At 39.3% G+C, this 27,034-nt stretch overlaps 1 protein-coding gene across 2 annotated transcripts in view; it reads right to left on the minus strand.

The window, feature by feature from the left end:
* The window catches only part of LOC150085653 (RING finger protein 145-like), a 78,993-nt gene that overhangs the window by 24,412 nt on the left and 27,547 nt on the right, over positions 1–27,034 (minus strand). For both annotated transcript variants that reach the window (XM_090374154.1, XM_090374155.1), the window contains one exon: positions 4,817–5,008. In XM_090374154.1, coding sequence (XP_090230280.1) covers positions 4,817–4,982 — 166 coding nt within the window. In that variant the 5' untranslated portion in view covers positions 4,983–5,008. The remainder of the gene's footprint in view (positions 1–4,816; positions 5,009–27,034) is intronic.

Raw genomic sequence — 27,034 nt, forward strand, 5'->3', positions numbered from 1 at the left:
GTGCTATCATCAGCAAAACTATGAATAGCATTTCCAGTCAATGGAAGAAGGTAATTAATTTACAAGAGGAAAAGAGTGGGGGAAAGAACTGAACCCTTGGGAACACCAGAATTATTGGAGAAGATAGAAGACAGAGTCATCTACCATCACACTCAGTGAGCGATTAGAGAGAAAACTGGATAACCAATTACAAAAAACTGGCATACCATAAGATGGAAGCTTGTTTAGAAGACTTTAATGCCAAACACGATCAAAAGCCTTTGAGATGTCAAGAACAACTGCTTGTGTTTCACCGAACTTTTCCATTGAAATTGTCCATAAATGGGTAATATAAGTCACAATATCACCAGTGGATCGACATTGACGGAATCCATACTGGCAATCATTAATCCGACGGAAGGTTTCTAGGTAGTTTAAGAGTTGGCGGTTAATTGATTTCTCAATTACTTTAGAAAGAGTAGAAGTAATTGCAATGGGACAATAATTGGATGGGAGGAATCTGTCACCCTTTTTAGGAACTGGCTGGATATGAGCAAATTTCCAAGCAGAAGGAAAAATACCTTTGGAATAAGAAAGTGAAAAATGGCACAAAGAACAGGAGCACAGGTTTTGAGAACAAGTGGAGAAATACCATCAGGATCTGGAGCTTAGCATCAAGATTCGTAAAAATCCTTCTGACATCCTTTTGACGGAAGACCACAGGAGGCATTGAATGGAGCGTGTTGGGAATGGTGGGAGGTGTTTTAACAAGATCATTAATACATGAGCTGGAAGAAAAATGGGATGCTAGAAGGTCAGCTTTATCCTTAGCTGAAGTGACAACAGATCCATCTGGTTTTGATAGAGGTGGCAGCAGAGATGTGCAAAAGTTGCAGTCAATAACTTTGGCAAGAGACCAGAATGCTCGGCTACCATTAGGGCAAGAAGCAAGTTTTCAATCCTTAGCCTGTTCAAAATCTAGTTTGGACTAATTAATAACTGCTTTACAATTGTGGCGAGCTTTGGTGTAGGCAGAAAATGAAATTGAAGAATTGGAAACAAGCCAATTACGATATGCAACTTAGTGGAGTTGGGAGAATAATATAGGCAACAGATGAATCTAACATTAGTTGAGACATATGATGCAAGAAAGGAAGCTTATAAAGCATCAGCCAAAAAAAAAAAACCCTTCCCATTTCACCCATCCAGTCACTACAAATGTTTGTCTAGTTCAGCCTTGAACTTATTTAAGCTATCAACTTTTCAACAACAGATGGAAGTCTGTTCCAGCAATCAACTACCCACTGGCTAAAGGCAAACTTCCGCACATCTATTCTACAACTGTCTTTCCTCAATTTGAATCTATGCCCCCTTGGGTTCTTAATCTGAGCAAGCAGAAATATCCCATCAGCATTGGGCCTGCTCAAACCACTCAAAGCCTTGTACACCTCAATGAGATAACCTCGCAGGTGCCTAGTCTCCAGATGCTGCAACTTGCAGAACTTAAGGCTTTCTTCGTAAGCGTGCCCCCCTTTCCTCTCACCAATCTTGACCTTCTCTGTACTCCTTCTAGCAACTCTACATCCTTCCTAAAATGAGGCCTCCAGACATGTATGCAATACTTAAGGTGCAGCCTGACTATTACCTTATACAAAGGGATAATTACCTCCTTGTCTCTGCTAGAAAAATTCCTATATATCATTGACAAAACTCCAAACTCCATGCCCTGCTCTGGCAACCCGTCAGAACCTCTCAGAGAACTTCATATTGGCTGCACAATTACCCCCAGGTCTTTTTCATTCTCCACCTCCCTGAGTGTAGTACTATACAGTTGGTACATTTCTCTTGGGTCACTGCTACCCATATGTAGTGCTTTGCATTTGTCAACATTAAACTTCAGTTGCGACCTCTCAGCCCACCTACCTAACTTTTCTAGACCCTGTTGCAGTAGCATATTGTCTTTACTATCATTAACAACCCTGCCAACCTATGTATCCTCTGCAAACTTGGACATTAAGCCTGATATACCTTCATCGATATCATTAATAAATACACAAAACAACAATGGGCCCAGCACCGAACTCTGGGGAACTCCACATTAGTCCACATAGAGCAGTGTCCATTTATTACCACCCTCTGCCGTCTCCCACTCAACCACCCCTTTATCCATTGCAGCAACTTGCCCCTTAATGCCATACTGTTCCAATTTGTACAGCAATCTTCCACGTGCAACAGTATCAAAAGCTGTCCTGAAACCAAGTATATGATTTCAAAATTATTTTTTTGCATCCAGTTCCTTTGTGACCACATCGTAGTATCCAATCAAATTGATCAGGCAAGACTTCCCTTTAGCAAACCCATGCTGTGTCTGAACTATTACTGCAGTCTTGTCTAGGTGATCCTGGATCACTTCTTTAACCAGTGACTGCATTATTTTCCCCAGAACAGAAGTTAAACTAACAGGTCTATAATTATTTGCATCACCCTTTCAACCCTCTTTGTGAATTGATATATTTGCACATCTCCACTCCATGGGGACCTCCCCTGAATTTACAGATGCTCTCATAATTAAAGTTAAGGGTTTGCTTACTTCCCTCACTGCCTCCTTCAATACAACTGCATAGATTCCATCTGCCCCAGGTGCCTTTTTTTTTTTGTTTAACTTCAACAATTTCTCCTCCACTTTGCAAACTCCACTCTCCAAATTGACAGAATGTGGTAGAGAGATTTTAAGCCAGAGATGATTGAAAAGAGGAGATTCCAAATTATGAGTCTCTGACAGGGAATATCAGAGTGGATATATGCACAATACCACCTCTGAAGTGAAAATAATCATACAGCAAATAATCAGGACAACTGAGATGAGTGGAAATGCACATCACTGAGATTTGAATCTGATATTTGTGATATATATTTTTCACAAATATATATGAGCCCATATATATTTGTGAATTGAAAAAGGAACTATTATTATATAATATGTATAGCATATTATAAAATATGTAATTAAATTAAATATTGTAATTACTGGTGCAAATAATTATGTGGTTTGAAACAAATATACAACTGTCTTAATGTCTTCTTAGGAAGTATATGAGTTAAGAGGTAGGCATGGTGCACTATAGTAGCTGCAAACATAGTGGACTGCCCAGGACACACTGCAGCTTGTCACAGTCATCTGACAGTACATTTTAAAGAGAGAAAGGGGATGGGGTGTTGGTTAATCTGGCAAGTTGGTTAAGGGGGTGTACTGTTCTACAATTATCCATTCACCTAATTGTATTGTTTTTAATATTACTAAATGTTTTCCTTTTATGATGGAGTCATTCTTGATAACAACGATATAAATGACTGTAACTGTGAAAATGATGCTAATGTTAATTTACATAAAAACAATAACTGAAATGGTGCTTTGAAAGGGGAAAACAAATTTTAAGACTGATTAAAATTTGGATTAAAACTTAAGGAAATTTGATCACAATAGAAAGGATGATAGCTGATGACACAATTATTTATGGGAATAATCATGAAAGAAAGCAACAGCCCTCTCAATGAAATTTCTAAAATTTGTTCTGCCCAAAGAAAAGTGACTTTATTCCAGTGCAAAAAACATTGCTTATTGTACTTTTCAACATTAATGGGGTGTGATGGAACTTCCCATAGAGTATGCAAATCACATTTCTTGTTGATTTGCATAATTATGGGAAGTTGCATAACAAAATGATTTGGAGAAACAGAATAGTAGTCATTGCCTTTTTCATCACAACAATGCTCCTACTTACACTGTTTTGGCAGTGTAGGAATTTTTGTGCAAAAACTGCATGGCTGCTGTTATCCCCTCCTTTCATTCTTCAGATCTAGTGCAGACTTTTTTCCCCTCCTAAAACTGAAGTCTGCACTTAAGGGAAGAAGACTGTTGACATTATGACCTTAGAACAATTGCAGAGTACAAAACTTATACAAATGGTAATGACCAGATTTGCTGGACTCACTGTATCAAGATGAAAATAATTTCTTTGAAGATGGCACCAAGGAAGAACCATTAATGCTGTAAGTACAAGACAAACATATGGCCTAGAAACATTTTTGATCACACTTTGTATTATGATATAAGGCCAAATGAACTCACTGAACAAATTAGAGAAGGAAATTATAGCCAAGTTAAAATTAGTGGCCATATATAACTACAATAAACCGCTGTTACAACATTTTCAAAGGGGTTAGTCCTAAGTGCTATAAACGAGAAAGCAGAATCGCCTCTTTTGGGGCTGTTTTTCATTTTTCTTCAATATTTTGGTTGATAATATTGGTTTCTTTTTATTACATTGTTTATGAAGAATGGTTACTATGCAAGTCAAAAACTTGTGCAAAAGCATTTTAAATGGGAGTGCTACAGACTAAAAAATGTACGGTACTTCAGAGGATTGGCTACGTTATCAGAAGAAAAGGGCATTAAAAGCACGAGTGTTATAAGAGGAGGTAAATGTGTAAACAAAAATATGAATATAACCAGAAGATAAATCCTTTATGGTGGCTGGTGTGACATTCAGATCACTTTACACACTTAAAAAAAGTTGCAAAACAATAATTTCTGAACTAATTTTCTGAACGCAGAAATCGTTCACTAAATATTTGAAGTTTTAACTTGTTATGCAGGTAAACATAAGTAAAATATGCAAATATTAAGGCATATATAAAAAAAAAAAAAAAAACAAGAATTCTGCATTTAAATCAAACCAAATCAATACATAAAAATAATTGTTTTAAGTTTTGATTTGGAATTGTGCAAAATTGTGTATTCTGTATCAGTAAATAACTGATTATTATGATTACTTACCCAAGTTTGTGATTACAGCATTTAATATCTCTGTTCCATCCACTGAGTTTGGCAATGATTTGGTACGGTCATGTTGCCACCAATAGTCAATAATAAACAATCCAGGAACCCTCATAACTACCCCTATGGCTGCTTCTGCATACTCTCTTGATAGAAGTGGCCACATTCTTTAGTAATTGGCCAATTTCCTGGCTGCAAGAAAAAAATATCAGCAGTTTATTTATGTGACCATTATCCAAATGAACAAAAGAGTTCACAAAAACTGCAGAAATGTGTGCATGTGTGGTATGGGTGTTTAAAGGTGCACAAGCTGCTGTGGCTATATTGCGCCTATTCATAGGTATGTTGAAAAGATAAAATAAATAATTAATGTGAAGACGGTTCAATCTCATTTCATGCCAGAAACTAATCAGAGTTGCTTATACATTCCTATTTGTTTCAAATAACAGAAAAGTTCATTAATATTGGCATTTTCACCAATGATATCATTTAATGTTATCCGTTCACGGAAATTAGCCAGAGAATGAAATATTGAAGTTCGATGTTGTTGATAATGTGGACAGTCAATCAAAATATGTTTGACTGTTAGATGCTCAGAGCACTGTGAACAAAGAGGAGGATCATCGCCTGTGATCAGATGAGTATGTCCTATTCTAATCCGCGCGAGTACCACTTCTTCTCGCCGAACTGTCTGAATGCATGAGTGCCAAAATTTTGGGTCCTGTTTTAACTGGAACAGTTTGTTATTTGTTTGTTTATGCATAGCTCTGTCCATTGTGCATGAAATGCTGTTCGAATTATAATATTATAATCAGAAACTGGAATAAAGGCAGAGGTTAAATCTACTGTTGATGGATTTTTAGCCGAAATATCAGCCAACTCGTTCCCTTTGATGCCTGAATGTGCTGGAATCCAGCAAAGTTCACTCGTTGCTGGCGATCTTCGATTTTCAACAGCAAATACTTGATTTGATTTAGTATAGGGTGATCCTTATAAGAGAAATTCTGCATTGCTCTAATTGAGCTGAGAGAGTCGGTATAAATTAAATATTTTGCAGATGGGTGAAGACTCAAATTTTCTAGAGCTAATTGAATTGCATATAATTCCGCTGAAAAGCTGCTGTACTCAGGTGGAAGAGAGGCTGATATGATAGCAGAGGGAAACACTGCTGCTGCTCCAACAGTTGAATGAGATTTGGAACCATCAGTATATATCGGTAAGAAGTCAAAACAGTTTTGAATATGGCTAGCATGGAGTTGTTGCACATTCAGAGTTGGTAGACGATTCTTTCCCCATTGGAAAAAAATAATTATCACAGGCTGGTTGAGGAAATGGGGTCCATGGTGGGCAAGAATCATTCTTTCTGTGCTGCCTACTCTGGAGAGGAACATTCCAATTTTGTGCTATTTCAAGGAGCCGTAGGCCTGCTGGGCGTATTTTATTTGGTTTATTTCTATAGAGATTGTGAAATGATGGATTAAAGAGATATGGTTGGATGGGGTGCGGGGAACAGTTTCGTATTCTGACTGCATATTTAAGTAGTAACATTTTTCTGCGGAGGTAAGGAGGGGGCTCATGGGCTTCAATATATAGACTATAGGTTGGTGATGTCTTATAAGCACCAAGAGCAATCCTCAGTGCATTGTGTTGTACAGGATCGAGCCAGCGTAATACACTCTTTCGAGCAGAATCATAAACTGGGGCACCGTAATCTAACCGAGATCTAATCATTGCTCTATATAAGAGCAGCAAAGTTGTACGATCTGCTCCCCAAGACTGGGCAGATAGAGCTCTAAGCATGTTCAGCTTTTTCAGACAGGTAGTACGTATTACTTTAATGTGCTCAAGGAAATTTAACTTGCTGTCTAATATTAATCCCAAGAATCTAATATTGTCGGTAATCGGGATGCTGGAATTTGATATCCGGAGTTCAGGGTCTGTATGTAATTTGCGTTGGTTACAAAAGTGGATAGCAACTGTTTTCTGATGGGAAAGCCGATATCCATTGAACTCGGCCCATTTTTGAATTTTATTGAGGGACATTTGCATTTGGCGTTCAACAGATCTCATGTTCTGAGAGTGGCAAGAAATGGAGAGATCGTCAGCATAAAGATAGGCTTCTACAGTATTTGGAAGTTCTTTGGAAATGGAATCAATTCTAAAGGCAAATAGGGTTGCACTCAAAACCGACCCCTGTGGTACTCCTTCTTCCTGCAAGAATGTAGAAGAAAGGGAGTTTTGGTATCGAACCTGGAAAGAGCGGATCTGGAGGAAGTTCCTAATGAATATAGGCAGGTTGCCTCGTAGACCAAGATTATGTAGGTCACTGAGAATGCCATACCGCCAGGTAGTATCGAATGCCTTTTCTATATCAATGGAGACCATGACAAGGTGTTCATTTTTCACAAAGGCATTGCGAATTTCAGATTCGGCCTTGATCATCAGATCTAGAGAGGACCTATTTTTACGAAAGCCATGTTGACAATTACTCAATAGTTGTTCAGTTTCAATGATCCAGCTGAGTCGACTGTGGATCATTTTTTCAAGAATTTTACCAAGGCAACTTGACAGAGAGATTGGCCTGTAACTATTAGGACCGGAAGGATCTTTTCCAGGTTTCAAAAAGGGCAAAACTGTAGCATGGTGCCAAGATGTTGGATAAATATTTTCCAGGAAGATTCGGTTAAAGAAAACTAGCAGCATTTGTAAGTTTTGCTCATCGAGATGCTGCAGCATAATATATGCCATCTGGCCCAGCTGCACAGTTTCTCGTTGTTTTTATGGCTTGTAAAAGTTCACAATATTCAAGGGGCTGTTTATACGGAAGTGATAGTGAGGTTCTAAAGTTAATGGGCCTCTGTTCGGTGGAGGTCTTAATTTTTTGGAATTTTGGAGTGTAATTTGATACAGCAGAGACTTTGGCAAAGGTTTTACCCAAAGCATTCGCTATATCTAGAGGACCAGAGAGTTCTTGTCCACTGTATGAAAGAATTGGGGAAGGGATGATTGGAAACTTCCCAGAAAGCTGTCTAATTTTCTTCCATATTAATCTGGAGTCGGTATTTCTGTTGATAGTACATGCAAACCGAGTCCAAGAATCTTTCTTGGCTTGCCTGTGAATGAACCGCGCTTTTGCCCTTAGCTTCTTGTAGCTAATTAAATTAGCTGTTGTCAGAAATCAACGGAATAAATTGAATGCTTTATTTTTTTCCTTCTTTGCTTTCGTGCACTCTTCATTCCACCAGTAGTTGAAGTGCCGTCGGGTTGGGGGTTTGATAATGGAATTGAGTATTTTGCTGCAACTAAAAGACTGGATGTGATATAATCGGTTACTTTATCTATAGGTTGTAGCTGAATAGTTTCTTTGTCCAGAATGATTGCTGATTGAAATTTGGCCCATTTGGCTTTAGAAAATTTCCATTTTCTGCAGGGTTGGTCTAATGGTAGTTGTGTAGTGAGCAGGTTACAGACAATTGGAAAATGGTGACTTCCCATTGGATCATCCACAGCGGACCACTGAATGACTGGAAACAGTATCGGAGAACAAATCGAGAGGTCAATTGCAGAGGTCTGTCCAGTAGGTAACTGTATATGGGTGTGTGTGTGTGTGTGTGTACCAGTATTAAGAATGGTAAGGTTTTGTTTATCTAGTAGAGTTTCGATCAGTCGGCCCTGTCTATCTAATTTAGAGGATCCCCATAAAGGGTGGTGGCCATTGAAATCCCCTAGCAAGCAGATTGGTGAGGGTAGCTGTACTAAAAGTTCTTCAATATCTTTGAAAGAGTAGGTATTGTTTGGTGGGAGATAGACTGAGACTAGCGTAAATGCAATCTCAGCAATCAGACGCACAGCAACGGCTTCAATTTTGGTTTGAAGAATGATTTGACTAGCAGGGATCTTTGAGTTAATCAAAATAGCTACACCACCACGAGCAGAGTCAGATGTATTCCGATCTCTTTGGTAGACTGAGTAGTTATTTATAGAAACAGAAATTTTAGCAGTTAAATAGGTTTCCTGCAGACAGAAACCCACTGGAGAGTAGCGTCTAATTAAGTACTGAATGTCATCAATGTTGCTTCTAAAGCCTCTACAATTCCACTGTAAAATATAAGGCATTATTTGAGTTTAGAAGAAGCTGTACCTGACGTGGCTGTCTTGTGGCGTTCTGGCTTTGGTTTATTTCTTTTTGGAAAGGTGGGGCGACCTGTGTCCATATCTTCTTCTTCTTCTTCTGCAAATATTTCAAGAATCGGATCTTCCTGTTTAGATGGGTACTCTTTATCCATTGATGTTTCCTGAATACTCTGTTTTGAAGTTGAACTGGGATTATTTGGTGTAGTAGCAATCATTGACGAATGAGGAGATTTTGCTGGAATCGTAAGAGGTGTATTACTTGCTTGATCTGAGTGCTTCTGGATATTGGACTGTTGCTGAGAAAGAACAGCTCGAGCCCGTCGGAGATTGATATGTTGGATGGAACAGTAACATCAGTTTGCGTGGCTATTGTTTGATATTTTTTTGCAATACTGGCATAGCTACGGTTAGATATACTGGGTGCAATTAATTTTCTTGCTTCCTGATAAGTGACTTTGTTTTCGACTTTATATTTTACAATTTTTTTCTCCATTTTCCACTTCTCACATGTTTTAGAGTAAGCAGGATGGTTACCCTTGCAATTAGGACAAGTCATTTCTTTTGCCGAACAGTCATTTTGACTGTGATCAGAAGATCCACAGTTGGGACAAGCTGGGTTCCCTCTGCATGCCGTCTGAGAATGGCCATACTTTTGGCATTTGTAGCATCTCAACGGATTAGGAATATAAGGACGAATGCGACAGATATCCTGCTTTTACTGTTGAGGGTAGATTTGGACTGTTAAAGGTGAGAATGATACTTCTGGTGGGTGTGAGTATATTGTCCCTTTTAGTCATGATTCTTTTGACAGCAATTACATTTTGTTCATTTAGCTCTTCTTTAATTTCTTCTTCTGTCACATTCAAAAGGTCCCAACTAGATATAACACCCTTAGATGTATTTAGGGTTGCATGGGCAGTTACCTTTACTGGAATTTTTGCAAAGTTTGTCACTTTCAGGAGTTTTTCAGAATGCCCTGCAGTTGACAGTTTCTACTAGTAAGTCCCCCGATTGCAATCTCTTAACCATCTTGGGAGACCCTGCAATACTTTCCAAGTGTTTTTGGATAAGAAAGGGGGATAGCTTACTAAGAGGCTGTTCTGATAATGAATGCATTATTAAAAATGCAGGAAACTCGGTCGCAGAGGAAATGGTTTTTAACCTCTTTGCTTGCGAAGAGTCATGTTCGTGCTCTGTGTTTAGCCGACTGCTTGTCGGTTCTAAACAAGGAAACATATTTTGTTCCATCTTGGCTCCTTTTAGCCCCTGGCAGATGAACTTTTCTGCCAAGGTTACCGGCCCTGCCACGGGGAGGCAGGAGCAGTGCCTGGAGTGACCAAGCGAAATTAGTAGGAGTTAGTCGATTAGATATGAAAAATAAAGAAAGGTTACTTTCCTTCCTTGCTCTCTACCAGTACTTTTGATAAAGGATTTCTCAAAGAGAGGAACGTAAAAGAGAACGCAGAATTCACCTATCAAAAAGTCGCAGTGAAAGCACAAATAGAAATCGCTCAGTCGATCGCTTGGCACCCGGGGCCACTGCAGAAATAAATTATGACATACAGCATTATTTGCCTATGAAAATCAATACGATTTGTAAGACATTTTCAGCAAAACTACAAGTTATACAATAAAATTTGTTTATAAATTTAGATGAACAAGGAATGACACCCCTACCCTTCCATACAAAAAGAAAATAATAATTACTACTCATAATGTAAGTATATGCCAACTGCTTAGAAAGCAATTCAGTCCTTTTCATATCCTGATAATGCTGTCACTTACAAATAACATATTTTAGCAGCTATGATATAATAGAACTGATGTCAGGTGTATTAACTAGAAGTGCTCTATAACTGAGTAACTACAGGGCTTTCCAATAGTAACGCTTGATTTTTGTAACGCAATAATACAAATTGTGAGAGTGATAGTTGTTGTTGTTTGTTTGTTATTTGGTTTTTAGGAGCATTAGCAACTAAGGCCATATTGCTCCGGGAATATGCAGTGGTCATTCCCTTGACCTTTCCGCATCCTCCGTATTTGGTGGTGACGGGCTCGAACCCCGGTCTAATCAAGAAGCGTGTACTACGCACTGCTGCTCCTTCCCACCTGGCTACGGAGGCGCCCGAGAGTGATAGTGATCTATTTTTATTTTTATTATGAAGTATATGTGTTAACATTATGTTTTAAAAATTATATCAGATAAATGTCCGCCGCGGCTTTGTCTGGTTTGGTTAATCCTGGATACCCAATTGGTGATGACGTTATCGCATAAAAGTGGCTCAATTTCAGCAATAACGCGCCTAATGTTGGCCTTTAAGGCGGCAACCGTCCGTGGTTTGTTAGCATAGACTTTGGATTTTAGAAAGCCCCAGAGAAAAAAATCCAGTGGCGTTAGGTTGCAGGATCTGGGCGGCCAATTAACGTCACCATTTCGCGATATAACGGAACTTTCAAATTTCTCATGCAATAGTGTTACTGTATCACGTGCCGTAGCACCGTCTTGCTGAAACCAAATGTTTGTTAGATCGATTCCATCCACTGCAGGCCAAAAAAAATCTCTTATCATAGCCCTGTATCGCTCACCGTTGACCGTAAGTGCCACTTCTTCTTCGTTTTCGAAAAAATACGGACCGATTATTCCGCCGGACCAAAGTGTACACCATACCGTAACTTTTTCGGAATGTAGTGGGACCTCATGAATCTCCCGTGGGTTTACGTCGCTCCAAATTCGGCAATTTTGCTTGTTAACAAAGCCACTTAACCAGAAATGAGCCTCGTCACTAAACATTATTTTTCGCCCAAAATCAGGATCGACCTCCAACTGCTCTAGCGCCCAATCAGCAAATGCACGCCGCTGCGCATGATCGTTGGGCTTTAGTTGTTGGGTTAATTGCACTTTATAAGGGTGAAGCCCTAAGTCCTTATGCAGGATTCGCCAAGTTGTCGTCGAAGACAGGCCAAGTTCTTGAGCCCGACGCGGTATGGACTGTTGCGGATTCTCACGCACACTTTCCCGGACTGCAGCAATATTTTCAACGGATCTTGCGTTTCGCTGACGTACAGGCACTTTCAGATTTGCCACAGACCCAGTTGCTTTGAATTTGTTTATTAAACGGCGAATTGTGGATTCTGAAGGACGTTCGTCGACACCATAAACTGCACGGAGTGCACAAAACGTTTGACGAATAGAACATTGGTTTTGATAATAATTTTTTACAATTTCGACTCGTTGCTCAGTCGTGTAACGCTCCATAATAAAATGCAGAGACTAACTGAATACGGCTACCAAAGATACCACCTGTGTGACTGTCGACTTCGTCATGCGCTGTTGCTAAACATCGAGCGTTACTATTGGAAAACCCTTTATGAATATTGTTCAAGGCATTGCTATTTAAAAATATAGAAGAAAATGTAAACACATAAAACGAAAGCAAAAGAAAGAAAGGTTGCCGAATCTCAACGGTGATTTTCTTGTAGCTGACAGCAACAAGTGACTGAAGTATCAGTGTAAAAAGTTTTTTTCCTGAAGAAACTTAGTAATGACTTCATTAAAAGTCTTTACTAAGTTTATAAGTAAAGTTTCTCCAAGTAAAGACTATTAAATGAATAAAAATTTCAAAACCCTACTTTTTAAATGTCATTGTGTCAAGAATATTGTGAAAATGATGCCATTTTCAACAAAAAAAAAAAAATCTACGGATCCTTTCAATACAATAATCTTTGAATAATTGTAATTATTAATGTGAAAAAATATGTAGGCTAACAAGAATTTGTGATAATTCTCAGAAGAGAACAAAAGAACAAAAAAAAAAAAAAAAAAAAAACCAACTAATCTGCAATAATCTGTCCAATTCTTCAGTATATTTATTCAAACTATCCACTACTACAACACCAGATGGCAACGATTTGGTACATCATCGAAGGGAAGTTTGTCCAACATTCAATTATGTTCTGGCTGCATATAATAATATTGGATGCCTGGAAAGTCCAGTTTTTTTATATATACTGATTACGCTTGCACATTCACTGCAGACTTCAGACTGTACAATGTACCAGGCCCAGTGCCAAAGAGTTTAACTTGTGGTTGGTTTTTTGCATATATATTAGTGTCTATTTTGTGATTAGGCAATGGTTTTTCCTTTTATACATTTTTTCTCCACAGTCAAATTGCTTGAAGAAGCTCCACCTCCAAGTGGCCTGGGCCGGGCAGCTGGCAGAGTGAGCATGTTTTGGTTGTTTTTCTTTCAAAATTGCATAGTTTTTCGATTCAGTTTCTTGTCAGAACCTTTATATCAGGCTAGTATTGTTTAGTATTAATTAGTGTTATTTTAAATAAGTTAATAACATGGCTTCGAGGAAGCTGGATCCCGCTTCTGGACTGGAAGAAGACCTCCAAAGATGTAGAGAGGCAAAAGTCCCTCGGACTGATTCCTTCTGACTGATGCCTTGAAACCTTCTAGATCTGGCTCTGAGGAGTCATCAAAGAAAGGAAAGGCAAAAAAGAGAGTGGTTCCAGTGGTAGAACCTGAAGAAGTGATTGAGGCGGAGGAAATTCCACGTCAAAAACGCCCGTTTGAATTCGAGCTGCAGTTGCAGCTGAGAAGGAGGAGGATGGTGGACCATAAGTAAGATCAAAGGTTTGATTAACTGATGAACAGGCTTCGTCACTCTGAAGAGGACAAGAGCCAGACTGAGGGAACTCAATGTCTGATGATATCCATTTATCAAGAAGAGCTGTAGATGAGATTCTATCACTCTGGGATGACGTTTAAGAGGTTGTCTATGACTTAGTTTGAAAATATGACAATGAAGACCCAGCCTGGAAGATCTGTGCAGGTGAGATCCTATGCAGATGTGGTCCGACCTGAAGTAGAAGAACCTCCGAAGACAAAGACAGTCATCATAAAGTCTAAGACGGATCATTTTGGAAATAGTGATGAAATAAAGGCAGAACTCATAAGGACTATTCGGCCGGTGTTGGCTGATACAAAAGTGATTGGGGTACAGCCAATCCTTGACATAAGAGTGGCACTGGAGGATGCCACTGATGCGGATATACAAAAGATCACTCAGTGTTCAGAATTGTGTGAGTTGGGTTTGGTGTGGAAAGGCCTCTTAGAAGATGCCCGAGGGTGGTGATCTTTGACATTGAGAAATCGATGACCAACGAACATTTACTCAATGAATTGTGGACTAGAAATTTAGAGGAATCTGGGATTCCTAAAGAAATGGCTGATAAGGTCAAGATCCTAACTAGGAATAAAGCCAGGGGAAGTCCTGGTTTTAATTATATGTTTGAGGTTTCAGGCAGGGTTAGGAAATACTTGATTTCTAAGGCTGTTTCCAACTCAGTGCTATCGCTGCATGGCCTTCTGTGGCCATTGTGCTGGTTGAAGGCTAGATATACTGTCAAAAAAGGGATGATTCTCCTAAATGTGTCAATTGCTGGTGACGAAAGTCGCCTTCTGCTCATGCTGTTTCCAACTCAGTGCTATCGCTGCATGGCCTTCTGTGGCCATTGTGCAGGTCGAGGGCAATCGTTTAGATACTGTCAAAAAAGGGAGGATTCTCCTAAATGTGTCAACTGCTGGTGACGAAAGTCGCCTTATGCTCATGCTGCAATTGATTATATATGCCCAGACTATGCAAGGGCTACTGACATTCTGAAATGAGGAACTGATTACGGGAAGTAAGACAATATACTCCTTTATGCAGATTAATGCACAGAGGGCAATGAATGTTGCCTCTAAGTTGGCGCTTGTCATTGAGGAGAGGAAGGCTGATCTGGTATTGTTGCAGGAGCCCTATACATTGAGGAGCCACATAGTGGGTTATCCTAAAAGATTCCAGATCGTGGAGTGTCCTCTTCTGCAATTCTGATAGCTAACCCGAGCCTTATGGTTAGGTTGGTGACATCATTATGCGATGCATGCAGTGTCTGTGCAGAGTTTCTGGGGCCTTGGGTGCCACGTAACTGGTTTTGTTGTATTGTCAGCCGAGAATAAGTATAGAGGCCTCCATACTATATCTGGAGAGGGTTCTGCGCACACTTGGTTCAGTGGACCTTATTATTGGGATGGACGCTAATTCAAAGTCTGTTCACTGGGGAGGCTTGATCTCTGATTAGCTCTTGAGGAGCTTCTAGCCTCTTCGGGGGTTGGTGATTTTGAATGATGCAATGCAGCTCCCAACCTTCTCCTCTCGGGCAGGAGAATCATATATAGTCAACTTTATGTTCTAAGTTGATTTCAAGGAATGGTAAAAACTGGAAGGTACATGAGGCTCTTACCACCAGTGATCACCGAGTAATAATATTTGACTTGGTTGTTGAAACATGAAGGAGGCAGTGGATGGGTACAGATAGGTTTCATACAAGAGTTGAGATATTCTGCCGAAGAAAAGGCAAAGTATGTAACTTCTGCTCTGCAGAAGAATTGTGAGAAAACTTTGAGGAGGAAACGGTTTCTACCACGTTCTGTACCATGGTGGACTTATGAACTGAAGGAGCTGCATCTCCAGGTTCAAAAGGCGTGGAAGCGTTACCAAAGGGGTAGAAGGTGGTTTTCTTTTTCTAAGCAAGAGGTACTAAAAGTTGCTTATAAAAGGGTTAAGGCAACCTACTCTAAGAAAATTATTGAGGCCAAGAGGAATTCTTGGCGTCAGTTTGTTGAAAACTGTAGATCTGCTGATCCATGGTCATCAGTACCAAGTTAATTACTGAAAAAATTTACTGTAGTGCGATTGGGTCCACAGTTGTAATACAACAGAGAGATCCATGGTCATCAGTACACATGTATACATTACAGATGGACCAAATGATGAGGCACAGTCTTCCATTTTGGAAGAAAATAATTTGTATGATAGAGAGGGGTGCGAGCCTCCCTTCTCTCTGGCCAAGCTTGATGCCACTTTAGAGGCTACTAAAACTGGCAAAGCTCTGGGGCTGGATTCTTTGGATTCAGTCATTATAAAGTGGGTGCATCATGCGAGTCCTGGAATGCTGCTTGATTTGTACAATACCTGTCTCAGTGAGGGTGTTTTTTCCTCGTCTGGAAAAAGGCAGTATTGAGAATGATTCTCAAAAGCCTGGAGAGGCCTTTGGATGAGCCTTGATCGTATCGACCCATTGCTCTATTGGGGAAGATTTTGGAGAGGCTGATCCTGACGTGCCTGGTTGAGTACTATGACATGCGGGGTTTTCCTTCTCCGAATCAGTATGGGTTTAAGAAAGGCAATTTACAAGGTGATTACCTGGACCAATGAGTTTGAGGGCCGGTATGTTCTGAGCTTGTTCATTGACTTTCGGGAGGCACTCTATATCCTATGGTGAGGCAGTGTCCTCCACAGGGTTAGAGCATCCCTTTGTCTTTGTGTGCTGTACTGTCTTCTGAAAGACTATTTACATCAGGAATGGTTATTGTAAGATCTAACTATGTCGAGATTGAAATGTGGAGAGAGGCTGTCCATAGGGTTCAGTCCTCGGACCAGCTGCTTGGAATTATTTTCGATGAATTCCTGGCCATGCATGATGTTGAGGGTACTAAAACAATAGCTTATGCAGATGATTTGGTGCTTGTTGCGGGGAGAAATTCCCGCAAGGAGTTGGAGATGCAGGTGTAGTCCTGCTTGGCCCATTTATTATCATGGGCTTCTTTGCATAAGCTTAGAGTTTCCGGACAAAAATCTAAGGCTGCTTAATCTTGATGGTAGTTAGATCTTTAAGTAAATCTCACATCAATACACTATGATCACTGCCACCTAGTGGTTCTTTTCACCTGATCTGATTATCAGCATACCGCTGATAATCAGATCAAAAAGGTACTGCACTCTTTTGTTGCCTCTCTAACATGCTGCTGTAGAAAACAGTCATCCAATAAATCAACAAAAACGCTTGCTAGTGTGCAAGTTCCAGTCAATACCTGGAATATTAAAATTCCCCATTATAAGACATTCTGATTTAGTGGCCCACTAAATGAACAACTCTGTACAGTTGTTCATTGTACTCATGGCAGTACATTTTTGTTTTCCCAGTATTTATGTCACACTAAAGTGATTCAACGTTGCACTGGCCACCCATGAGCTTCCCTCTGTGCTGTCCGTCTTTTCTGTATACATTGTACTCCCCATATTTAAATTTTGCATCCCTTTTATCTGAGTAACGTTATGCCTTTTTCACTTATATCTGAGTGACGGATGCCTCAGATATCCCACGTTGTTTGTATTTGATGACTTGGCCAGCATTTCAAAGTCATAAAATTTATTAACTATGCTCCTAGCATTGGTGTACATGCAAATATACATGCACCTGTTCTTACTCTTTGCTATACTAACACAGGCCATGGATTTCCTTGTTTCATAATGACCCAAAGCAGGCTTTGAAATCTCTGGTATCTTGCTTTCTGGGCAATCATGTTCCGATAGAAGCAGAGCAAGAATCACTTTCACCACTCTCTGCAGCTACTGTTAATCTATTAGTCCATGAATCCTCTCAAGGTAGCTTGTTTTCCAACCCACCTAACATTGTCTCGATAACATCAGCAAATATTCTTGCACCCTTTCTATTCAAGTGTGTTCCATCTCTGTAGAAACACTCGTTTAAACCTTCATCAATATCATTGATAAATATACAAAACAACAGTGGACCCAACACCGAACCCTGTGGGACTCCACTAATAACATTAGTCCAAGAAGAGCAGCACCCATTGATTACCACCCTCTGTCTTCTCCCACTTAACCATCCTTTTATCCATTGTAGCAAATTACCCTTAATACCATTCTGCTCCAATTTGTACAACAGTCTTCCATGCGCAACAGTGTCAAAAGCTTTCCTGAAATCCAAATATATGATATCAAAATTATTTTTTGCATCCAGTTCCTTTGTAACCACATCATAATATCCTATCAAATTTGTCAGACAAGACTTTCCCTTAACAAACCCATGCCGTGTCTGAATTATTGCTGCAGTCTTGTCTAGATGATCCTGCAATGCATCTTTAACCAGTGACTCCATTATTTTACCCGGAACAGAAGTTAAACTAACTGGTCTGTAATTACTCGTGTCACCCTTCGATCCCCCCCCACCTTTGTGAATTGGGGATATGTTTGCACATCTCCAGTCCATGGGAATCTCCCCTGAGTCCAAGGATGCTCTCATAATTATGGCTAAGGGTTTGCTTAGTTGCTTTGCCACCTCCTTTAATATAACTGGATAGATCCCATCCACCCCAGGTGCCTTTCTTATGTTTAACTTCAACAATTTCTCCTCCACTTTGCTCTCAGTTATTACAAAATCATTAAGTACCCTACTACAATTTGATAATCTTCTGCCATTTTCAAACCTTAATAATTCCTCATGTGTGAATGTAGATGCAAAATACTCATTCAGTTTGTTTGCTATCTGAGCAGGATCATCAACAGTCGAACCATCGATGTCAAGTGGACCACTCAGATTCATCCCCTTCCTTTTAGAGTTTATATAAGTAAAGAAATCCTTGCTATTTTTCTTAGCATCTTTTGCCAAGGATTTCTCGTAATTTGCCTTCACCTGCCTAACCTCCTTAGTGATCTGATTACAGACTAGCTTATATCTGCCATAGGCTTCTGAGTCACTTGATAATTTATATGCATCCCATGCATTTTTCTTCTCTGTTACGAGTCTCATTAGTTAATTTGATAACCATTTATGCCTAAACCTTGAACAATATTTCTTAATAGGTATGAAACTTTTAGTAGCATCCACGATTAATTCCTTGAATGCTTCCCACTTAGAATTTACTGTTGGTAACATCGTCAGTTGATCCCACTGTATAGAATTTAAAAACTGTCTGAGACCACTGTACTCACCTTTACTCAAGAAAAAACCCTTTCCTTTACCCCTGATGGTAATTAAATCTTTAAGTAAATCCCACATCAGTACACTGTAATCACTGCCACCTAGCAGTTCCTTTATCTGCAAATTCTTAATACAAGAATGATCACTGCTGATAACCAGATCAAGAGTATTACTCTCTCTGGTTGCCTCTCGAACATGCTGCTGCAGAAAACAATCATCCAATAAATCCACAAAAGTCTGACTAATGTGTGAGTGACCAAACCCACAAGTTGCAGTCAATATCTGGGAAGTTAAAATCTCCCATTATAAGACATTCTGATTTACTAGCCCACTCTATTTCTCTGTACAACTGTTCATTGTACTCATTCGAATCATTAGGCCTATAACACACTCCTACTCTTATTTTTGCTTTTGTAGTGCCTGTCACCCCAAACTGACTCAACAGTGCTGTTCATCTATATGAACTAGATGCACTTCTTTTGATTTTATGTTTTTCTTAATTAACAGCATAACACCTCCTCCCTTCCTATCCTGTCTATCTTTTCTGTACGCACTGTCCTCCCCAAATTCCAGTTCTGCATTCCTTATATCTGGGCGACACCACGTCTCTGCTATCCCAACAATATCTTGACCAACACTTCAAATTCATCAAATTTATTTACTATACTTCTAGCATTGGTATACATGCAAGCATACATGCACCTATTCCTATTACTAGTTACCCTAATACATCCTTATTTCACGATGACTGCCATCCGTCCCTGAAACCCCCAGCATCCCTCGCTCCAGGTCGCTACTTATTCTAATAGAAGTTGTGCAAGAATCACCGTCACCTCTGCATGCGGCTACTGTTAAACTATTAGTCCTTGTATCCCCCCAAGCTAGGAGTTTTCCGACCCACCTAACTCTGCCTCGATAGCATCAGCAAATATTCTTGCACCCTTTCTATTTAAGTGTATTCCATCCCTGTAGAAGCAGTCTCTCCTGTACAGACCAGGCTGAAAAAAATTCTACCCCTTGAACCTTGCACAATATTTCCAAGGCCGAATTGATCGACAAGGCTCTCATCATATACTCCCTCCTATTGTGTCTGGGCAGAATTGCAGACACTTTCAAATTCAACCCTAATTCATGGCTTTTGTTCAACAGTGACCAGTACTTGTTAAGATATCTGCAATACATCATCAACCTCTGTGCCCTTAAAGGATAATATCTGTGATACAACGTCATCAACTTTTGCCCTTGGCAGACATACCCTGGTCCTATTCCACCTATCCTTTTTTGCACAATATATACCCGTTTCCCTGACAATTGAGTCACTGACAATAACTAGCTCCTGTGGGACCAGCGCATTCTGCCCTGAAGATTGCCAGTGTTGCCTGGTGCACAAGAGTGGGCTCTGGCATTGAGCTGTACAGCTAAGAGCTTGATGGGCTCCCCATTTTAATTCCTTCGAGGGCATCTACCAGACTCTTCAAGCTCTCAAAAATGCCCACCAGAACACTGACTTGGCACTTAATTTCTTCACATTCTCTATACCTTGCACACACAAAGACATCCTCCATGTCCTGTTAGAGACAGAGAGCGAGCGAAATCTGCAAACATGTTCCATTTTGCACATTTTTTTAAACTGATGCATTGGAGAATCGCCCCCGTTGGTTCTCCCCTGAACCACAGCACTTTTGCTACTTTGCGCACGTTTGTTTGCTGCTCTAGTCTGGGGCACGATTTCCATCTAAATACAATTTAATTAACAATAAAAATTAAAAGGATTTATAAATTTAATTGATTAATTGTCAATACTATACTAAGCTAACAAATTCCTACTACATAGGAATGCTACGTATTACGCTATTTAGTTTTATGTTATGCCTTGCGCTATCAAGTTAGAGATATACGTTACACTATTCTGCATTGATACTGCACAATGGCAGCAAGTTTTGAACGGTACAAGTTTTACCGATACTAAGTAATAACCTACAAAATCTCTATCTCAGCTAAAAATAAACTAAGTATCGTAACTAGAAATATAAAGCTACTTCTACAAAATAAATTAATATTCCAAATAAGTCAATAAAATGGTAAAAATTTAAGAAAAACTTCTGTATTAGCTGGAGCCATAAAAACTTCGCCCACACGAATCAGGATATAAAATATATCTTCCTATCTTTTCTGAACTTCTCTAACATATCACTCACGATCTTTTCATAATCTCGGGCTTACTGTTTCCAAAAAAATTGCATACCACATTTTCAAAGCAAGTCTATGCATCTCTTTCAGTTTGGTTTATGGATTCTTCAAATACAAAATTTAGACACAGCTTGCAGATGAAAGTTCCTGCTTTGATTTTTCATATGTAAATGATGGGAATTTAGGGGAAACATATTTGAAACAATTTCCTTCTTTATTCAGGGCTATCACCTAGTGTCTTTGACACCAAGTAACAACACCTTGTTACCTGGTTTCAAAGACTCTCTTTATGGCCACATTTTTCTTTCCCAATTTAACTTCTTGTTCAATGACTTCAAATGCAGTTTTCCATGCGAGTCATGGAAAACTGCATTTTTATGCAATCTAGTCGTTGGCCGAGTAGTATAACCAATAACTTGAAAATCTCCATATACTACCCAGCCACGATCCTTGTACTGATTTTTTCCCAAAGTGTGGTACGCGTACCCCCCCCCCAAGTATTTAAAAGGGTTTTAAAGGGTACACAGCAGATTTTTTGATTTTACTTTATCATAATTTTTTTAGCCTGCAGAAAACAATTCATTAAAATTTCATTGGGTGGATTCTGCTTATAGGATTCACTGGTTAATTGAATCAAAACTTGAAAACCTAAAACTTTTAAACGTTGCAGTGTGTAAAACTCTTCTCTTATTACAATCATAAAAGATGACAGAGCCTATAATACGTGATTTTTCAGGTTTTCTTTTTTCTTTTCTTTTCCTTTCATCTAATTTTATTGGACTAAACGTTTAAGTGACCTGGTATATGAACATTAGCTCACTCCGTGAGTGTGTGTGTTTTCGCTGTTTACATGTAATGATTTAACCAATATTTTACCAGACATCTGTGGAAAGAAATTATTTGATAATTATGCTGTTTGTTCACTGCTTGTTGTTTCCCCTTTCTGCTTGTACACAGCAGATTTCAAAAGAAATTCGAATGAAAATTAGTCTTTTCAAATAAATGCACTTTGTTAAATTTTGATTAATCCTTTATTACTCGGTGGATGTTGTAAGATGTCTGTGTAAAATTTAAAAAAAGTGCAGGTTTTGTAACAATTTAAAGTTCATTTAAATATATACATTTTAATACCAAAATAGTAAGTATTAAAAATGTGCTTTCTTCAGTAGCTAACATGAGTGCTTTAATTTTAGACTGGTACGAATCCACCATATATTGGTAAAGGGAAGAGTTTTTGCTTTCGTAAAGGTGACTACAGTGGTCTGAGACAGTTCTGAAATCTATACAGTGGAACCAACTGATGATGTTACCAACAGCAAAGAAGCATTCAAAGAATTAATCTTGGAAGCTACTAGGTTTTTCATATACCGATTATGAAATAATGTTCAAGGTTTAAGCCTAAATGGATATCAGACCAACAAATGAAACTTGTGACAGAGAAGAAAAGTGCATGGGATGCACAAATTATTAGGCAACACAGAAGGCTATGGTAGATTCAAACTAGTCTGTAATCAAGTCACAAAGGAAGTTAAGCAAGTGAAGGCAGATTACGAGAAATCTTTAGCAAAGGATGCAAAAAAAAGCAGCAAAGACTTCTTTACTCGTTTAAACTCTAGAGGGAAGGGGATGAATCAGATTGGTCCACGTAATATCGATGATTCAACTGTTGATGATCCTGCTCAAGTAGCTAACAAACAATAGGTATTTTGCATCTACATTTACCAAATGATGAGTTATTCAGGCGGGGGCGGGTGTATTAAACTCTGGCAGTGAGCTAAATGATTTTGTAATAACTCAGAACAAAGTGGAGGAGAAACTGTTGAAGATAAACATAAGAAAGGCACCTGGGGTGGATGGGATCTATCCAGTTATATTAAAGGAGGCAGCAAAGGAAGTAAGCAAACCCTTACCCATAATCATGAGCGCTTCCTTGGACTCGGGGGGAAGTTGTTGTGTTTGGATTTTTCTGGTGCAAAGGCTACTAAGGCCATATTGCACCTATCATAATATTTAATACTAGTTTTATTTGCTTCTAGGGAAGCATTTAGAAACAGTTATATAAACCTATTCGTTTCAGAAAGAAGAATAATTCTGTAATGTTTGAATTTTCGCCTATGTTGTTGGTTTTTAGGAGCATTAGCAACTAAGGCCATATTGCTTCGGGACATTCGGTGGTCATTTCTTGACCTTTCCGCATCCTCCGTATTTGGTGGTGATGGGCTCGAACCCCGGTCTAATCAAGAAGCATGTGCTACGCATTGCTGCTCCTTCCCACCTGGCTACGGAGGCGCCTTTCGCCTATGATATGGCTAAGTGACAATTCCTCTAAGTTTGAGAGAGAAGTGAATGAAATTAGACGATAGTTGTTATGCACGATGCATTCCAGGAGTATGTGTTTTATTGTGAAGGCCTGTAGCAGTGCAAACACTGTGGAGGGTCATTACCTGATAACAAAATAGATGGGTCAAATGAGTGTGGCCTATTCCGGCTCTCACCAGGACTACCTCTTCTTGTCTGTTTGTGTAGAAATTGGAGGTCCATAATTGTGGTACAGGTTTAATTTCAAGGAGTTTGTTATGTATATGCATTTGCCACTGAAGTGTCCATCATTCCTTACATATATTTCATATGTGCATTTTGAAATCACTGAATGGGACCAGAAAATTCATTGGGGCTGTGCTGGATGGATGCTTGGCAGCAGCATCTGCAATTTCGTTTCCTGGTATTCCAGTATGGACTGGGATCCAGCAGAAGACAAACTTTTGCCGATGATCCTTGAGACGAATCAACTCTGATCTGATGAGCTGTAGTAATGGATGAGTAGATGGGGAAATCTTTTGCATTGCTAATAGGGTACTTTGCGAGTCTATGTAGATTATGCTCTTTTGGATTGAGAGATGGGAAATGTTTTCCAGAGCAAGCTTTATGGCATATAATGCAGTGGTGTAACTACTGCATTCTGTCAGAAGTGATACTAAAATGGAATACCGCTGTTGCACCTGTTCCACTCTTGGACTTCGATCCATCAGTAAATATTTTAGAGAAGTCAGGATAACATTGTATGTGTGCAATGTGCAGTTGGATGTTATTATCCGTTAAGGAGGGTTTTCCCCATTGGTGGAAATAATTGTCACAAGATAGCATGATGACAGACCATGGAGGAATGTGATCTATAGGTTCTTGGTGGACTTTATTGAGTTGTATATTCCAGTTTTCTGCTAGTTCCATTAACCTAATACCTGCAGGCCTAGTTGCTTGTGGTTTGTTTCTATAAAAGGTCATGAGTTGTGGATCATTAAATATCGACCAATTAGGATGGGTCGACTGACTTTGGATCTTGGTTGCGTAGTTCAGTAATAACATCTTTCTTCTGATGTTTAGGGGAGCTTCATAGGCGTCTATATACAGACTTTGCACTGAGGATGTTCTCAATGCATCTAGGGCTATTCTAAGATCTGAATGTTGAATAGGGTTCAGGCGAGATAAAGCACTTTCCCTAGAGAATCAAAGACAGGCACGCCATAATCCAATTGAGATCTAATTATGGATCTATATAAGTGAAGCAAGGTGTAACGGTCTGCTCCCCAGGTTGTTGCCGATAAGGATCTAAAAGTATGTTCATTTTTTTTTGACAAGCTGTCCGAAGATGGTCAATGTGTTTCTGATAGTTTAACATGCTGTCAAAAATTAAGCCAAGCATACGAATACTATTTGCCATTGGAATAGGATGGTTATCTAATTGAAGTTCAGGAACAGGATGCATTTCACATATGGTACAGATGTGAATGGCAATCAATTTCTGGCTGGATAGTCTGTAAACGTTTTATGCCTTCCAAATCTGGATCCAATTTATTGTTATCTGCAATTGTCTCTCAATACAGTTCACATTTTGAGAATGGCAGGAGATTGTGAGATCATCGTCATAAAGATATGAGTCCACTGTTTTCGGAATGAGTTCAGTTAAGTGATTAATTCTAATTGCGAATAGAGTGGCACTGAGAACAGACCCTTGAGGGATTCCTTCTTCCTGTAAAAAGTTTTTAGAGAGAGTTCCCCGATAACGAACTTGAAAGGTTCTTTGTTGTAAGAAATTTTGGATGAAATATGGCAACTTTCCTCTCAGGCCAAGAGAATGTAGATCCTTTAAGATGCTGAATTGCCATGTGGAGGCAAAGGCTTTCTCTATATCCAGACAGACCATAACGAGATGCATCTTTTTCATGAATGCATTTCTGATGTTTTCTTCAGCTTTAATCATAAGGTCCAATGATGATCGATTTTTTTCTGAATCCAATTTGATTGTTATTGATTAAATTTTGGGTTGTTGTTATTTGGTTTTTAGGAGCATTAGCAACTAAGGCCATATTGCTCCGGGGATATGAGGTGGTCATTCCCTGACCTTTCCGCTTCCTCTGTATTTGGTGGTCATGGGCTCGAACCCCGGTCTAATCAAGAAGCATGTGCTACGCACTGCTGCTCCTGCCCACCTGGCTACGGAGGTGCCTTAAATTTTGGGACTCAAGATACCAAGTCAGACGGCGATAAATAATTTTTTCAAGGGGTTTTGCTCAGACAGCTGGTAAGTGAAATTGGTCTGTAGTTATGAGGAACAGAATAGTCTTTACCAGGTTTTGGGATGGCCAGTATGTAGGAATGATGCCAGGATCTTGAGGAATGTATGTTCAGTGAAGATTCGATTGAAGAAGATGAGCAGTGACGAGTGGGATTTTGGATCTAAATTTTTGAGCATAACATAAAATATCCCATCAGGGCCAGCAGCACTGTTCCTTGTGTTGGTAAGAGCATGCTGCAGTTCAACCATGGTGAATGGTTGATTATATGTCAATGCACATCTGTCAGTGAAATTCAGTTTGGATTTTAAAGTTTCATCTTTCATTTTTCAAAAGGTTTTTGAAAAGATTGTTCATAAGCAGTTAAGGAGGACAACTGAGAAAATACAGATCCTAGTGCATTTGCGATTTCTGCAGGGGTAGAGAGTTCTTGCCCATTCCAGTTAATTAATGGAATAGATGTTGGAGGAAATTTGCCATTTAACAGTTTTATCTTGTTCCAAATCAATCTGGTATCTGTATTTTTATTAACTGAGGAAGCGAATTTAATCCAGGATTCTTTTTTTGCTTTTCGTCTGATATAATGGGCTCTTGCTCTAAGACGCTTATTGATTCCATGCTTTGTTTTTCTCTTTTTTTTGCATTGTTGCACTCTTCGTTCCACCAATAATTTAATTTTCGCTCTTTTCTGACTTGGTATTGTGGAATGGCAATGGTTGCAGCTGTTAGAATTTGGTTTGTTATATGTTCAGTAACATGGTTGATAGAAGAGCACTGCATGATATGGTTGTCGAATGAGACAAGCCTGCTTTATTTTATCCAGTCAGCTTTTGGAAATTTTCATTTTATTGGATTATCTCTTGGTGATGAACAGGAAATTTGAACTTTGCATATTATTGGAAAATGATCGCTGTTGTGAGGATCGTTAAGAGTTACCCAATCGATATTTAGATAAAGCACTGGAGAGCAAATGGAGAGGTCTATTGTGGAGGTTGATCTGGTAGGAAAATGAACATAGGTAGGACAGCCAGTATATTCAACAATGTTAAATGTTGTCTGTCGATCAACATTTTAATAAGCTTACCACGCCTGTCTAAGCTAGGAGAACCCCATAATGGATGGTGAGCATTAAAGTCGCCTAGTAGACAGAAGGGAGGTGGAAGTTGCAACAACACGAGATCTTCGATTTCCTGAATTGAATTTGAACGATTAAGTGGAAGATAAATTGAAACCAATGTAACAGTGATTCCAATTACTATGCGTGTGGCAACAGCTTCTAAGGAGGTTTGCAAGAGTTCCCTCCAGATGGAATGCATCTGGAGGGAACTCTTGAGTCCAACAGGATGGCTACTCCTCCATGAGCACTATTAGTGTTGGATCTATCCTCTCTGAATATAGTGTAATTTTTGACTGTAGGGGAAACTTGGGGTACCAAGTTGGTTTCTTGTAGGCACATGGCAACAAGATGGAAGCAGTTAATTAGTTCAC

This window comes from Mastigoproctus giganteus, chromosome 5 (assembly GCF_048544385.1).
Source record: "Mastigoproctus giganteus isolate SK-2022 chromosome 5, ASM4854438v1, whole genome shotgun sequence".
NCBI classification, from domain to species: domain Eukaryota; kingdom Metazoa; phylum Arthropoda; class Arachnida; order Uropygi; family Thelyphonidae; genus Mastigoproctus; species Mastigoproctus giganteus.